The sequence below is a fragment of the Cajanus cajan genome, chromosome 8, assembly GCF_000230855.2.
Source record: "Cajanus cajan strain Asha chromosome 8, NIPB_CcT2T_4, whole genome shotgun sequence".
Taxonomy (NCBI): domain Eukaryota; kingdom Viridiplantae; phylum Streptophyta; class Magnoliopsida; order Fabales; family Fabaceae; genus Cajanus; species Cajanus cajan.
The window spans coordinates 19,874,363-19,888,178 of NC_138524.1; the positions used below are offsets into that span (position 1 = coordinate 19,874,363).

Consider the following 13,816-nt stretch of genomic DNA (forward strand, 5'->3'; position numbering starts at 1 on the left):
TTATGCCTTCACTTGCGAATAAAATTCACACACAAAAAGAAAATGTAATCAAAATTGGAAGGATGAGAAATCTACCAGTACAGCCAGTGCAAAACAATTTCCAAATTTTCAGCCCAGTAAAGAGAAAATACGAGAAAAAAATGTCACGCAATTTGGATAAAAAAAAAAAATTTAAAAAGTGCCCTTTAGAGTGAACCTCGAAGAAAATGGAAAAACAAAATTGAAATACCTTAGACCAATTAAAATAACCAAATCTACAATTTTGAATCATTGAAACCACAACCACGCCAATCTATGAAGAGGGAAAGGGGTACCTTGGAACCTTTCCCTAAATTGCCTTCAATTGGAAAACTTTGCTTCCTGTTACAACTGCGTTGATCACTGTTTTCACTGTGTCTCTGTATGTTTTCTTTTCCATGCGAAACGCATCGTTTTATGTTAATTTACAAGATTATTCACTGGGCTAAAATTAATATGAGGAGGCCCAGTTGTGATTTTCCCTAGACAAGCCCTTTATTAGAAGTAACATTCAGGCCCATAAACATCATAGTTTTTGCTCTTTGCAGTTCGCACACTGCACAATTATTTTGGGCAGATAAATACACCTCCACTCTCGTACAAACACACCCCCTTTTTAAAAAAAAATATATAAAATGTCTAAATTATCCTTAAAAAAATGAAATTCCTAAATTTACATCCCTTTCCCCGCACCCCCCTTCCCCTCACCCCACACCCACTACAAAAAAAATGTGTGATTTGTGGTGGTTAATTTGGTTTTTTCTGGCGGTTAAAAACTGCCACAAATTACATTACCGGCGTCACTAATAACCGCCGGATCTACGGTGGACAAAAACTATTTTTGGCGGATATTTCGTAAACGCTGGCTTTGTGCGCCAGAAAATTCAACCTCTTTGTGGAGGTTTCAAACCGCCATAAAATGCATTTTTGTTTGACTTGTTTGTCATTTTCTGGCGGTTTAAAACCGCCACAAAATTTATCTAAATTTTTCTTGATTCAACATATCTGGCAGTTTTAAACCGCCACAAAATTGCAATTTTCTTTTCTTGAGAATAAGGGGTCAGTTAAGATCCCAAAAATACTGAATAGTTTACAACTAATAGTGGTCCCTGACTGCATAGGATTGTCCAACAGAGCAACTGCAAAGGTGCCTAGAGGATAATTTAGCATTTCAACCTTGAAGCATTTTATATGTAAATAGCAACACAAGATTTAAACAACCTGGTTGTTGTAACATACAATAGCAGAATCCAAATGATCCAAAAGATATCGGAAGATATAAAACAAAAAAGTTTGCAAAAGTACAACCAAGGAAAGTTTGCAGGTTTTATTAACTACAGAACATAATAAAGTTCAACAAAAGGAAAATTTCCTGAGGAATGATCTCTTGGTTTACTGGGAGGAAAAGTATAAGTGTTACCTAATTTAAACAAATTTTAACTAAATCAATTGGGTTATAAAGAATTTTGCCAATAAACAAATAGTGCAAGCAATTATACATGCTGCAAACTTGAAATCTCTATTTAGCACTTGATAGCATAGGATAAACATTTCTTCTAAAATATGAGACACGTAAAACATAAAATCCAATAAAAAAAATCTGAGAAATGGATGCAAGGTATCAGTAAAACAATATTTAAATGACTCAAAGAAATTGGGAAACAATAGTGCTTTTGAAATTAATTGATAAAGAATGAAGGATGATCAGTGAAAAAGATTATTTTCAGAGATCCAGTTAAAACACTTAATGGTAAACAATACCTACATAGAAGCTGGCTTGAGTTGAGCTTTCAGGTCTAATACTGCAGACTGGAAATATCTAGAAAATCACATAAAAAAGATAAATTAAAACTAAAAATAATACTAAATCATTTTAAACTATAATTATATAAAGTATTAAAACTTGTTAAATGCAAGTGGCTATGAATCTTCTGATCAAGATAAGACTCATAATCATTATGGCAAGGTTAAAATGGTCCAAACAGAATGAATCAACCCATGTTGTTCTTTGACTCAACCCCTGTAGGAAGGATTTTAACTCGAGTATATTTCAATCCCAATGGGAAAAAAATTAAAGAGTTTCCTTTTGTTTGTTCCAATCATACTTTAACCATGTTTAAAATTTTGATCAATTTTTTCTATCTTGCAGGCTTCATCAGATTTAAGTATTTTGGACTTTGATATACCTTTTTCCATCACTTCAAAATTTGACAGTCATCACTGCAGTTTTTTTTGGCTTATTCTAGCTCCTCAAGGATATGTATCTCCAGGTATAATTATATGACATGTTAATTACCTCGGTAAGGTTTTGTGCATGCTATTAACAAGATAATATTTGATTAGCTACTCTTAATCAAATTCCATCTCAATAAATGCAAAATTCAGCCTCTAAACCACCAAATAAAAAGAGGAAGCCACAATATCATAAAGGTTTTACTAAATTAAGATATTCATTAGAGAAATCAGAGGCTGTCAAACATTATAAGAGTACACTACACTATGTTGCCAAAAAAAAACAATGGTACAAAAAATCAGTGGAAGGACCAATGGATTAAAGTATAAGTAAATGGAATCTAAATCCCTATATACCTCCATTTGAACACGCATAGTTTCCAACAAGCCAACTAATCCAGGAGCATTTTGAGACTGGGATAAAATCCTTCCACTTTTACTACGCCCAAGCTTCCTAATCAAGCTAGATTTTTTTTCTTTCTTTTTTTCTTTTGATGGGACAATCAGACCCCTGATAAACAAGAAACAGATCAAAGTTTTAACATAAAGAACAGAATACGCGTAAACAAGGAAAAGACATCCCCTGAAGCAAACATATATTGACAGCATACCCTGTGGCTCCGACACAAGCCAAGAGGATCTCATATGCAGTTTCACGAAGATCATCATCTGAGATGTCTAGAAAAAATGTTTTAAAATCGCCAAAAAAAGACCCCTACTATTTACATTATTTTTTGTAGTGACCCTCTTTCCCCGCACCCCCGCATTTAAACATACATCACTTCACTTCAAAACAAATTCTGCTAACACACAGTCTCAACGAAATCTAAAAGAGAGGAATGAGCAAAACAGCACAAACCAACCTATCAATCCCTTCTCCCATTACTGTTGCTGTTGATTCAGAGGGTTTGGCGGAGGGGGCATGCCAGGTCGAGGAGGACCATACTCTGGAACACCACCTCCAGGTGGTGGTGGCATGCCGGGGCGAGGCGGTGGCGGAGCGGGCATCCCGGGATGAGGCGGTGCCGGAGGACCCCTTACCATCTGACCAGGAGGAGGAGGCCCCATGGGACGCTGTCCAAACTGTGACGGAACAGGGTAAGGCTACGGTGGAGCACCGCCGGGCCTAGGAGCAAATTTCCCGGGCGGCACCGGTGGCGGAGGTCCCCTCGCCATGGGAGGCGGGCCCTGCCCGGGGTACCCCGGCATCTGGCCAAGCGGGCGCATCACCAGCGGCGGAGCGCCGGGGTAAGACACCGGCGGCGCGTTGAGCTGCGGCAGGCACGAGATCTGAGACTGCATCATTTCGGGAAGGGGTGCGGGAAACGGAGTGTGCGGAAGGGATATATAAATTTAGAAATTTCATTTTTTAAGGGTAATTTAGACATTATATATATATTTATTTGAAAAGGAGGTGTGTTTATACGTAAGTGGAGGTGTGTTTATCATCGGCCATTATTTTGTTAAAACGTTTTTCACATAAACTAGTTTTCAACTTTTCATACACCATGATGTAAAAAAAAAAAAAAAAAAAAAAAAACTCATACACCAAAATCTTCATGGAAACTAGTTTGTTAGCTTCGTGGTAAATTCACAACGAAAACTTTGTAATTAATTTATTTATTCGTGTTTAGCATTTATTCTTTTATCAAATAATTTAATAATGTTATTGACTAAGAGAACTCAAATATATTTATATAGTTAATTTTTTATGTCTGGCGGAAAAGCACTTATTTAAATAAAAAATAAAATATGAGATAAGGAAAGTTATGATAAGAAAGGTGTCTAGTTATTATAGGCAAAATAGTCCAATCAAAATGTGTACCAAAAGAAAAGAATCACCTTTATTAATAGTAATTAATAATCAAATAATTTAATAATCTCATCCTCATGTTATTATGGTGCACCTTCCCCATCAAATCTTTAGATTAATCTCAAGTTCATCTCAAAAACTTAACATTCATTAAATGGTGCACTTTTGAGAGAATATTATAATCATATAGGAAAAGGGTAATGAATGTGTTTTGTTTTTGCCCATGACATGCATCGATGACCCATATGTTAAATGGCAACCCCACCAATCCCACCTTAGTATACAAAACATATATACATGTGATGTAAGAACAGAACTAGGGTGGCAAAAATATGCACCTTAATAAAAATATCTAAATGTTATTATATTTAGCAAAACTACTACACATGGACATGTTTAATTAGGGTCCTTGTGTGAGTCTCTGCATTTCATTTTGGTCATTGAGAGTCTCAACGAGAAGGGGTGGAGCATATTGGGCTGTCCCTTGGTGCTCTTCAGAATCTTGGCAGAATGATAGAACTATGGTATCAATTGACATCTCCACAACTGCAAAGAAAAGGGTTGCAACAACGTATCCAAGAGCCCAGCAAACCTGCATTACACAAAATAACATTATGAGAATTGTTCAAAATTCAAACTGCATGGTGAATTAGTAGACTTTCATTTTGGCAATTATTTTCCAATTTCCACCCCTTGGTCCTTTCAGGTAAAATTTTATCCATTATGGTACTTTTGAATGCAGGAGTTAATCTCACTTAGTAGTTCAACTGTATAGTCATGGATTCATGCTTCATGCGGATAGATATACAAGTTCTGTAAATAGCTATTGGCCGCAACACATGGACCAATTTAGGACCAAACTGGTTCTGAAATATGAATTAGTTTGAAAATACTATATAATAACAAACCATTTTATTGGAACCGAAAATTCTATGAAGTTCAATAATAGAACATTTAAATAATTTGAAAAACTCTCCTCTATTAAGAGTAAATAAGAATTTAAAGCTTAAATACTGAATTGCCAAGTTTTTTGCTTAATTGCACTTTCTGTCATCTATCTTTCACATTTTTACAAATTTTGTCATCTAACTTTTAAAATTGCATAAGATTTAAAGCTATAATTGACTGTCTGACATCAGCAGTTGACCAACATTGATGACTTTTGACTATTAACATGACACATTAATTGTTAATGTGTCACATTATGTAACGTCATCATATTTATGTCACATCAATAATTTATGTCAACGGTTTCATATCATATCAACAGTCAATGTATCATGTCAACAATTAACATGTCACATTGATAGTCAACTAAAAATGTGAGTGAGACCTAACGGAGTGACAAAATGTATAATTTGAAATTTAGATGACAAAATTTACAAATAAATGAAAGATGAGTAACAAAAAGTACAATAAGTCCTTTTTTTTTACTTCTGTTGAATGGTAATTGATCCTTGCCATCAAGTCACATAATTAGATAATAGAAAACATACCACAACAGGTAAGAGTGGAGATGAGGTCTTGTTATGAGCAGAACTGTACTTGTGTGTGTCCAACATGAGGAACGCAAACAAAGCACTTGAGAGGCTGACACACAGTTTTCCAAGGAACAAAATGACATCTCCAATCACGTTAAGACGCCCAATCTTCATAATGTTATTCATGATCAGCTCTGTTGCGATACAAGAAGCGCTAAAGAAACTTTTGCCCGTTATAGCAATCTGCAGGTGTCAAGAAGGAGCTCAAGTTAAAATCATAAAGTAGAAAGAAAGAAATGTAACAAAGTCTACAGAAACTTTTGCTCACCATAGCAATCCATGGGCATCAAGAAGATACTCAAGAAATTAAAATCAGAGAAAATCTATAATAAGATACATTGTCCTAGGGAAGGGAAGGGTGTCAATGTCAATTAGAAATATTTTAGAGTAAATCACACTGACACTCACTGAAATTCCATGAAATTGCATAACCACCCTCTCCTTTTCTACTCCTACAATAACCATCCTTGAATGTTTGAAAAACATTACACTATTACACTAAACACCTCTTAGACATTTTATTAGTCCCCTTAATTATTTGAAAAGCATTACATTATGACCCTTGTAAAGGAGGTTACTATAAACATTAAAAAAGTAGAGGTGTCAATGCCATTTCATGAAACCTTAGAGAGTGTCAACATAATTTACTCAATATTTTAATACTGCATGTGGCAAATAAAAACAAGCTAGGGTAAATTATTTTTGACTAAGCATATTTATCATCATTCTTTATTCTTTTGCGTAGAACTAAACCAACATTTTCTCTACGCAACCTACTATGATACAGCTCCGAGACATGTTTTCCCTATGGTGAAGTATAGCTTAAACACATTCAAAGCAGGGAAATGAAACTCAGTGTCTAAGAAACACGCCAATCACAATGCAACAAGTACGAGAGAATTGACTTTCACTTCCATTGGTCCTCACTTCATTAAAATAAGTATTGCACCACAATAACAAAATACATGTCTATTACATGATGCATGCACAAAAATTTACATTATGGTGGATGCAGTGGATTAACAAAATTTACCATGATGTAAGCATTTCGGTTTACTGATTTGATGGTCCATTCAATACACCTGAGAAAACATTGAGAAGATTGGTAAGCAGCCCTGCCTATGCAGCTGTCATGCCCATGACTTGATACTTTTAGTTTGCGACGAATAGCTTCAAGCAGAAAGCGGATTGATTCTACAAATGATACAATCAGAGAGCCAAGAGCCACAGACCCAAGACTGTAACGCATAAGCCTCTTCATTGAGGAAAAGACAGAAAGAAATGGAATTTCTGGCTGCATTGAGAAATAAGAATGATATATACTGTTTAGTAACATGGATAACAGAATTTTGTAGGTAACAAACCACAATGCTTAATTAATATATGATCAAATTCAAATAAGTGAAGCAAGTAAGTATTAGTCGTTTGCAAGTTTGGTGTGATTTTGTTTTAAATGAAGCTGAAAATCTGCCTGTGCCTTGAGTCCTTGACACTACCAATTAAACCAAATCCTGCACCATATTATTCTCATAACTGATAGAAATTTAGAATGAGTTGTACTTGAATAATGTAATCTATAATGCTACTACTTATACTGATCAGAAACCACTTCTGAACTCAAATAATAAACTAGGGCCTTGCTTAGGCAGGAACTACAAGAAGTTTGATCAAATAAAACTGGAGTTCTATCGACCGCATGAAACAATCACTGAATTCTCTAAATTACATTATGCATTTTGAACAAGGCATGTGACTCAGATGAAACAATCACTGAAATTCCTAAATTTCATAATGCTTTTTGAACAGGGCAGTGACTTACAGATGTTTCACCACGGGCCCAGTAATATGAGGCGACAGACCCGGCAATCACTGTGGAGGAGCAAGCTATGAAAAATTGTGTAGCCCAATAACACCCAAATAGGTGGAAAAGGATGGAAACTCCAATATGTGGTGTGTAATGAACGCTATAACCACAACAACGATCACAGTTTACCCGTTTTGCCATAAGATCATATGTGCAGCAATTAGAGTTGCAGTTATTCTGAACAACCTGGCCAGAGCTGAACAAATGGAGAGCAGCTGAAATCCAAAACATGTAAAACACAGCAAGGATACCATACGGTATGAGTGGGAAAATAATGAGGGCTTTAACTTCTCCTATCACTTTTGCAGCAACCTGTGAACAAAATTTGCATTAAATCAATTAAATTGACTGACTCGGGTAATGGAAATAATGAAGCATTATAATTACAGTTACTAGTGGTTCTAGCATGTGCAACAATTATGCCAAAAGTCTTGCTTAACATTGTGACAACAGAATGTGCAAAGACTACACATTATACCGGGGTAAAAGTCACAAAAGTATGTATTCTTGCGCGGCGGTCAGAGATCATTCAATGAACATAACGTGTCATATTATATATCAACACACAAAGTGCTACGGTTTGTGAAAAGTACAGAGTAAAGCAGGAATGAAAATTTCAGTAGTCACTAGTCAGTAACGCTTTACTCATAGTGTACGAGTATTTGATAAAGGCCAAAAGTTAAATATGATAGCTATCAGTATCAATTCAATGAATAAAAATAAATAACATAATTGTAATCATAGTTGAGTAATTGCATATCATAAAGTGATGCTTGCCTTCAGGACAGATGTTGCCATAAGGATGCGTCGAACAATAGCAATTGATGTAAGAATGGCGACAATCATGATAAAGGTCATAAGTATAGTGACAGCACGTATATGAGTCAGCTCCTAAAATTGAAATCTTTTTGTTAGGACTACATGCTAAAAATTTCAATAGAGACAAAGAAAACTCAATTAGGATGTTACTTACCCTCCCAAATACACTAATATAAGGGTCATGGTCACCAATGATGGGAGAAATAGCATCATTTCCAATCCATCCAGCTGAAAATTATGAAGAAAAATTAATTCAGCATTATTGACTGATGTTTGTCCAACAAACAGATAAAGAAACAAAAATAATATTTGGTTAGGCAATTCAAAACAGTAATATCAAAATAGGTATTAACTAGAATCACCAACAAAATATAAAATTATTGAAAGAACAGTATATGATCTGAATCAAGAATTCATCAGTCAAAAAACAATCTCCAATAATAAAACTCAATAACCTATCATTTTCAGTACTCCACATTCCAATATTTCATAAGAAATGCTTCGCAATAAGCTGTTGCTTTCTAGAGTTGAGTAGTATCCTGAAAGCTAAATATTTTACCAACACAAGTCTAGAATGAGTCTAGTCTGTGTCTAGCCTGGGAATCCCATTTTTTTTTTAATTACAAGTTGTATAGATGATATCTGTATTAAGTTCCAAACAATGGTTTTGCCTTGGTCTTGATACAAAATCCAGAAATGAAGTTTTTCTCTGTTTGATAGGATATAAAAGTACAGTTGATACAAGAGCATCATCTGAACAGTAATCTCAAATGATAAATGAGGCCATGCTGCTGGAAAGGAACAAAGCATTATATATAAATAGAATGGATAAAGGAGGAACAAAAGGACACTAATCAAAACAGAGTATTCAAATTTTATTTCAACATCTGTATAATGACATTTTCATGAAAACACTGCTATTTAATTAAAAGAAGTAAAACTGAAACAACCAAACAGGGTTCCTAACCTTTTAGGTAGTAGAACATCGTGACAGATATTATTAGAACATTAAAGAGCACAACTGTTATCCAAGGCATTGCAGCAACAAAATGTCGAATCATCATCAGCCAAATTACAGACAGAAAAAGAGGCAAAATCCCTCCACAAACAATCAGCACAGGCCATGCCTTTCCTATGTCTGCCATGTATCTCTGCAAATACAAATCACGACACATTGAAATTCCATAGCAGATAATAAACGTGATGCTGAATGGCACAACATACAAAATACAGGTAAGTAAAGTTTGGTATGGCACTATCGGGGCACTGTAGATTTTGAGTGCTTATGCTTTCCCTGGACAAAATCACAATCCTAAAACCAATAAATGAAAAAGTAAGAAGTTGAAATTTCTAACCTTTAAGACAGCTGACCGAGAATTAATAGTCTTGTGAATGGACTTGTCAATAACAATGTCTTCATTGATGTTAACTCCACCCATCTGCTGCCAATGCTTCAAAGACGTATTTGATGCTCGAGCAATAAATTGGCAACTCCAGTAAACTAGACATATATGTGCATTAAGAACTAGGTACAATATCCATACAACCATTTGCAAGCACACAACAAAATATGAATTTACAAATGCATCAAAAAGGAAGAGTTTACTCACCGTTTACACTGGGAAATATGACAGGATAACATGGACCCTGAAGTTGAAGAGAGGCATTTCTCATTTCCGGTGTAAGGAACTCAAAATAATCATAGTTCCTATTAATCCAATCTTTCACTGAAAGACGAATATCTCCTTCAGGATAATCACACACCCAATTGAGAGAATCATCAGAAGGTATAGGGCAGTCCAACAAGCATATACTACGGGCGTCGGCCAGTTTGAATTGGCTATCCTTCAATCCACTCTCATAAACCTGATTAGGATTTTGCCAATATCTGAGCTCCAATTCACTAAGGCCGGGGTTTGCATGCTTGTCCCCACACACATTTCCTTTGTAGTCCAATCCATAAGTAAGCCTGATAAGTCATAGTGCCAGAAATCATAGGTTACATAATGATAACAGCAAAAAGGAGAATAAAAGTCATGGACTTCAATTCATGTTGCTACACATTCAAGTGCCACTGCCACTTCATGCTTTAAGTTCTTCAGCAGCCAAACAAACAACAAAATTGATCCCACTTGAGAAAAACAAAAACACATTGACAGCTGATAGACCCAGTAAGCAAGCATAGCCAAAATCAAATTGAATGACTTGACCCACATGTTACCTTAAATCAGAATTTCATGTAATCTGAATCACGCCTTACACAGAAAAGAGAAAACCCATTTACTAAGAAAATGGCACCTTTTTTGTATAAATTCTTAACCAAGTAAACTAATCAAAGCCTCAAAATCAGAAAAGGAAAAAGTAGATAATCATAAACTACTAGCTACAAAAATGCACCCGTTACAAATTTCACCAACAACAAAATCTACAAAACCCCATTGATAGACAGCACCTCATATGTTAAACCCTACATTCAAAACCACAACTTGCCAATTGTGGAAACTCCATTCACAGCCCCAACATAGATAAAGTTGGAAACTTTAAGACTACTTACCTCAGTGGGTTTCCTTGGTTGAAACCAAAGCTGGAGTTCACAATCATTGCTATCCAAAAAGCTATGAAGATCACAAGAACAGTGATGTCTCTGCATTTCCTGTTGTGCCTTATGATTCCACCCATTTGGGTAACTCCATCACTTGATGGGTATCTCCCTATGACTGCACCCAAAGGACCCCTCATTTTTCAAGTGTGTGGCTTTGACAAAGGTGCAAGCTTTGCTTCAATTTAGCATTCAGAGAGAAAAGAGTGAGGAGGAAGAGTGGAGGGGAGCAGAAAGAAGCTAGGGGAGCGTGAAGGGCAGTGTGAAAAAGCAAGTGTGTGTTAGATTTGGGTTTATATAATAATGAAAAGTTTATGACATGCTAAGACACAGATTTTCTAAAGTGGGTGTTATTTTAAGTGGATGTTCTGTGGCTTCTCCAAGACAAGACTTCGAGCATGCTACTTACCAATGCTTGGCTTAACTGCATAACATAACCTCTGAAGTGTCACTCACATTACCCAAATAAAAAAACACAACAACATTAAAGTTTTTTTCTATCACATGTATTTTTTACCAAAAAAATAATCTTCTTCAAATCAAGTACAACCATTGGATCGACAAAATCATTCTTGGAATTTTACTCAAGATCACCGCTTAAGTTAAAATAAAATGAAATAATTTTGTAATAATTGATTCACGTATTCATGGATTAATAAAAAAAAATTACAATAAGATGTATATGGTGTGAGAAATAATAAATATTTATTTTTAAGAAGAGTGTTATTAATAGGCTATTTAATTTTTTATTGATTATAATTTATTAAAAAAATATAAATTATTAATGAAATTTATTAAACAGAAGTGAGGTTTCCGTAATTTTTATAGTCTTAGTTAAAAAAAAGTATTAGAAAGAATGTCTTGTTAATATTTTGTTAATTTAAGGTGAATTAAATTTATGGTTGATTTAAGTTATTGTTTAAGGAAGAATTTGGGTTATTTAAAGTTATTTTTTTTAATGGAATAAAACAATGGAGTAAAATAGGGTAGAATGGTAGTTAGTTTTATTGTCTAGATTATTTAAAATCAGATATAATAAAATTGAACTCTATAAAATATATTTATTAAATGCCTTCTTTTTCTTTTTAATTTGGAATATGAAATGTAATGTTTTTATTTTATTTTATCATAGAGTTGAAATAATAGAGTTATAATTTTATTTCGTTTCAATGCACTTTGATTCTATTTCAGTCCTTGTTAAATATTTAAACATAAAAAATATTTTATATGAACAAATGATAAAGTTATTATTGATCAAAAAATGAAAATCAATATTTTTTGTGAATTATCTTATCTTATATGTTGATATAATATATATATATATATAATTTATTATAACTTCTCACTTATTTTGTCATTCAATAATTAAACTTCTTTATTTTAAAATAAAAAATAAAATACTTTTAATTAATGATAGCTGGAATTGAAGAAGAAAAATGTGAACAGTTTAGTCCTTTTCTTCTACTACAAAACTGTCTAGTTATCACTTCCTTTGAAATCTCAATCCTTTGTAATGCTTAAGTGCTAAATAATGTTTCCACATTACACAACTAAATTTTTCACTTCAAATATAAAAGAAACTCCAAATGTTAAAGAATTACTTTTGTCAATTATACATGTGTGTAGATTATAGTTCTTGTTATTGTTGTTCCATATATTTTATTATTATTATTATTATTATTATTCTCTTATTAATAGTTAGGACTGAAGAATGAGCCGTGAGCCGAAGCCAAGAGACAAGCCATTATGGGAAGTCCTTAAAAAATAAAAACTTTGAAACTTTAGTTAATTTTTTTTTTCTTTTCAAATTAGGTGATTTCGCCGACTTAGGAAAGGACATTGATCAAGTTAAAATGAAATAAAATAAATATTCGAGTCATATGGACCAATAATGACAGTTGTATGGTCTTGAGCATTATTATCACATGAAGAGAGATTGGTCAATTTAATACAAGGGTTGCAAAGATCATTTTCATATTTACATTATTATAAAATGGCCACAAATTGATGGACCCTACTAGTGTCTGTATTTCCTCTTTCCTTCTATGAAAGGACACTTTGCTATACAGCTCTTGTCTCTTTAACTATTTCTGCCTTTTTCTTTTTCACTGCCCACTTTTTTCCTTCATTGATTCCTTGGTATGAATATGAGCATTCAAGAATGGAAATTTCACATTAGACATATATATTATAATAGAGTAGATCTGATCGATAATTAATTTGGGGTTAATTTGGTTTTTATTCTTCAATAGTGTTTAATGGTGTATTTTGATTTTCAAATTTCTAATAGAGTAATTATAGTGTTTAAGTATTTTAACGGTGTAGTTTTAGTTTCTTAAATTTTAATTAAATAATTTTTTAAGTATTATAATTATATAATTTTTGAAGTGTTTAAACTCACTCAATTAAAATATTTAAATAATTAATATTGTTCAATTAAAATTTGAGACACTAAAATTATATATATGTAATATTTAAAATAAAATAAAATTTGAAGTGCTAAAATCATACATATTTAAAAAATATATATTTAACTTATTAATTTATTTACCTTATTAAAAAAAATATTTTAGTTGACTGCCATATTCTAAAATTCATTAAATATGTGCATTTTGTATATATGTTACACTTTTGAATTTTGTTTTTTAATAAAATTTTCTTTCCATTATATTTAAGTAATTTGAGACTAATAATATAAGTATACTATTATAAAGTATAAAATAAGTGATACACTAATAATATAAGTATAATTTTACATATAAAATAAAAAATGTTATGTGAAAAATAACTCTTACATAGATATATTTAAGAAATTTAGGATACTGTTTAAACATTAGGGATACATGCAATGTCATCATTTTATTTCAAGTAGCTTGAACTTTCAATAGTTTTAAATTGCTCACAATTAACCACCTAATCCTTCGAATTCA

General features: G+C 33.2%; 2 protein-coding genes across 2 annotated transcripts; both read right to left on the minus strand.

Moving 5' to 3' along the window:
- Window positions 1-848: 848 nt before the first annotated feature.
- LOC114915025 (protein unc-13 homolog) lies at window positions 849-4,056 on the minus strand. The gene is made up of 3 exons (XM_029268959.2): window positions 3,114-4,056; window positions 2,608-2,761; window positions 849-1,837 (listed from the first exon to the last, which is right to left on the minus strand). Exons 1-3 carry the CDS (start codon window positions 3,131-3,133, stop codon window positions 1,763-1,765), a joined length of 249 nt encoding a protein of 82 aa, XP_029124792.1. The 5' UTR covers window positions 3,134-4,056; the 3' UTR covers window positions 849-1,762.
- A 133-nt stretch (window positions 4,057-4,189) lies between these two features.
- Window positions 4,190-11,256, minus strand: LOC109819016 (choline transporter protein 1). Its single transcript, XM_020384590.3, has 10 exons — window positions 10,842-11,256; window positions 9,898-10,256; window positions 9,643-9,788; window positions 9,255-9,438; window positions 8,442-8,515; window positions 8,246-8,359; window positions 7,424-7,780; window positions 6,638-6,898; window positions 5,560-5,787; window positions 4,190-4,655 (listed from the first exon to the last, which is right to left on the minus strand). The coding sequence occupies exons 1-10, from the start codon at window positions 11,024-11,026 to the stop codon at window positions 4,464-4,466; spliced, it is 2,100 nt and encodes a 699-aa protein (XP_020240179.1). The 5' UTR covers window positions 11,027-11,256; the 3' UTR covers window positions 4,190-4,463.
- Between the last annotated feature and the right edge of the window lie 2,560 nt (window positions 11,257-13,816).

What these genes read in the sequence shown, in the direction of transcription:
- LOC109819016 (XM_020384590.3), bottom strand. Translation starts at nt 11,026, where the DNA reads ATGAGGGGTCCTTTGGGTGCAGTCATAGGGAGATACCCATCAAGTGAT. An exon ending in ATATTAGTGTATTTGGGAGG is followed by an intron (nt 8,360 to 8,441) that starts GTAAGTAACATC and finishes TTTCAATTTTAG; the next exon opens with GAGCTGACTCATATACGTGC. An exon ending in TGGCAACATCTGTCCTGAAG is followed by an intron (nt 7,781 to 8,245) that starts GCAAGCATCACT and finishes TTTTGTTCACAG; the next exon opens with GTTGCTGCAAAAGTGATAGG.
- LOC114915025 (XM_029268959.2), bottom strand. Translation starts at nt 3,133, where the DNA reads ATGGGAGAAGGGATTGATAG. An exon ending in ATGGGAGAAGGGATTGATAG is followed by an intron (nt 2,762 to 3,113) that starts GTTGGTTTGTGC and finishes CTTGTTTATCAG; the next exon opens with GGGTCTGATTGTCCCATCAA. An exon ending in CTATGCGTGTTCAAATGGAG is followed by an intron (nt 1,838 to 2,607) that starts GTATATAGGGAT and finishes GTGATTTTCTAG; the next exon opens with ATATTTCCAGTCTGCAGTAT.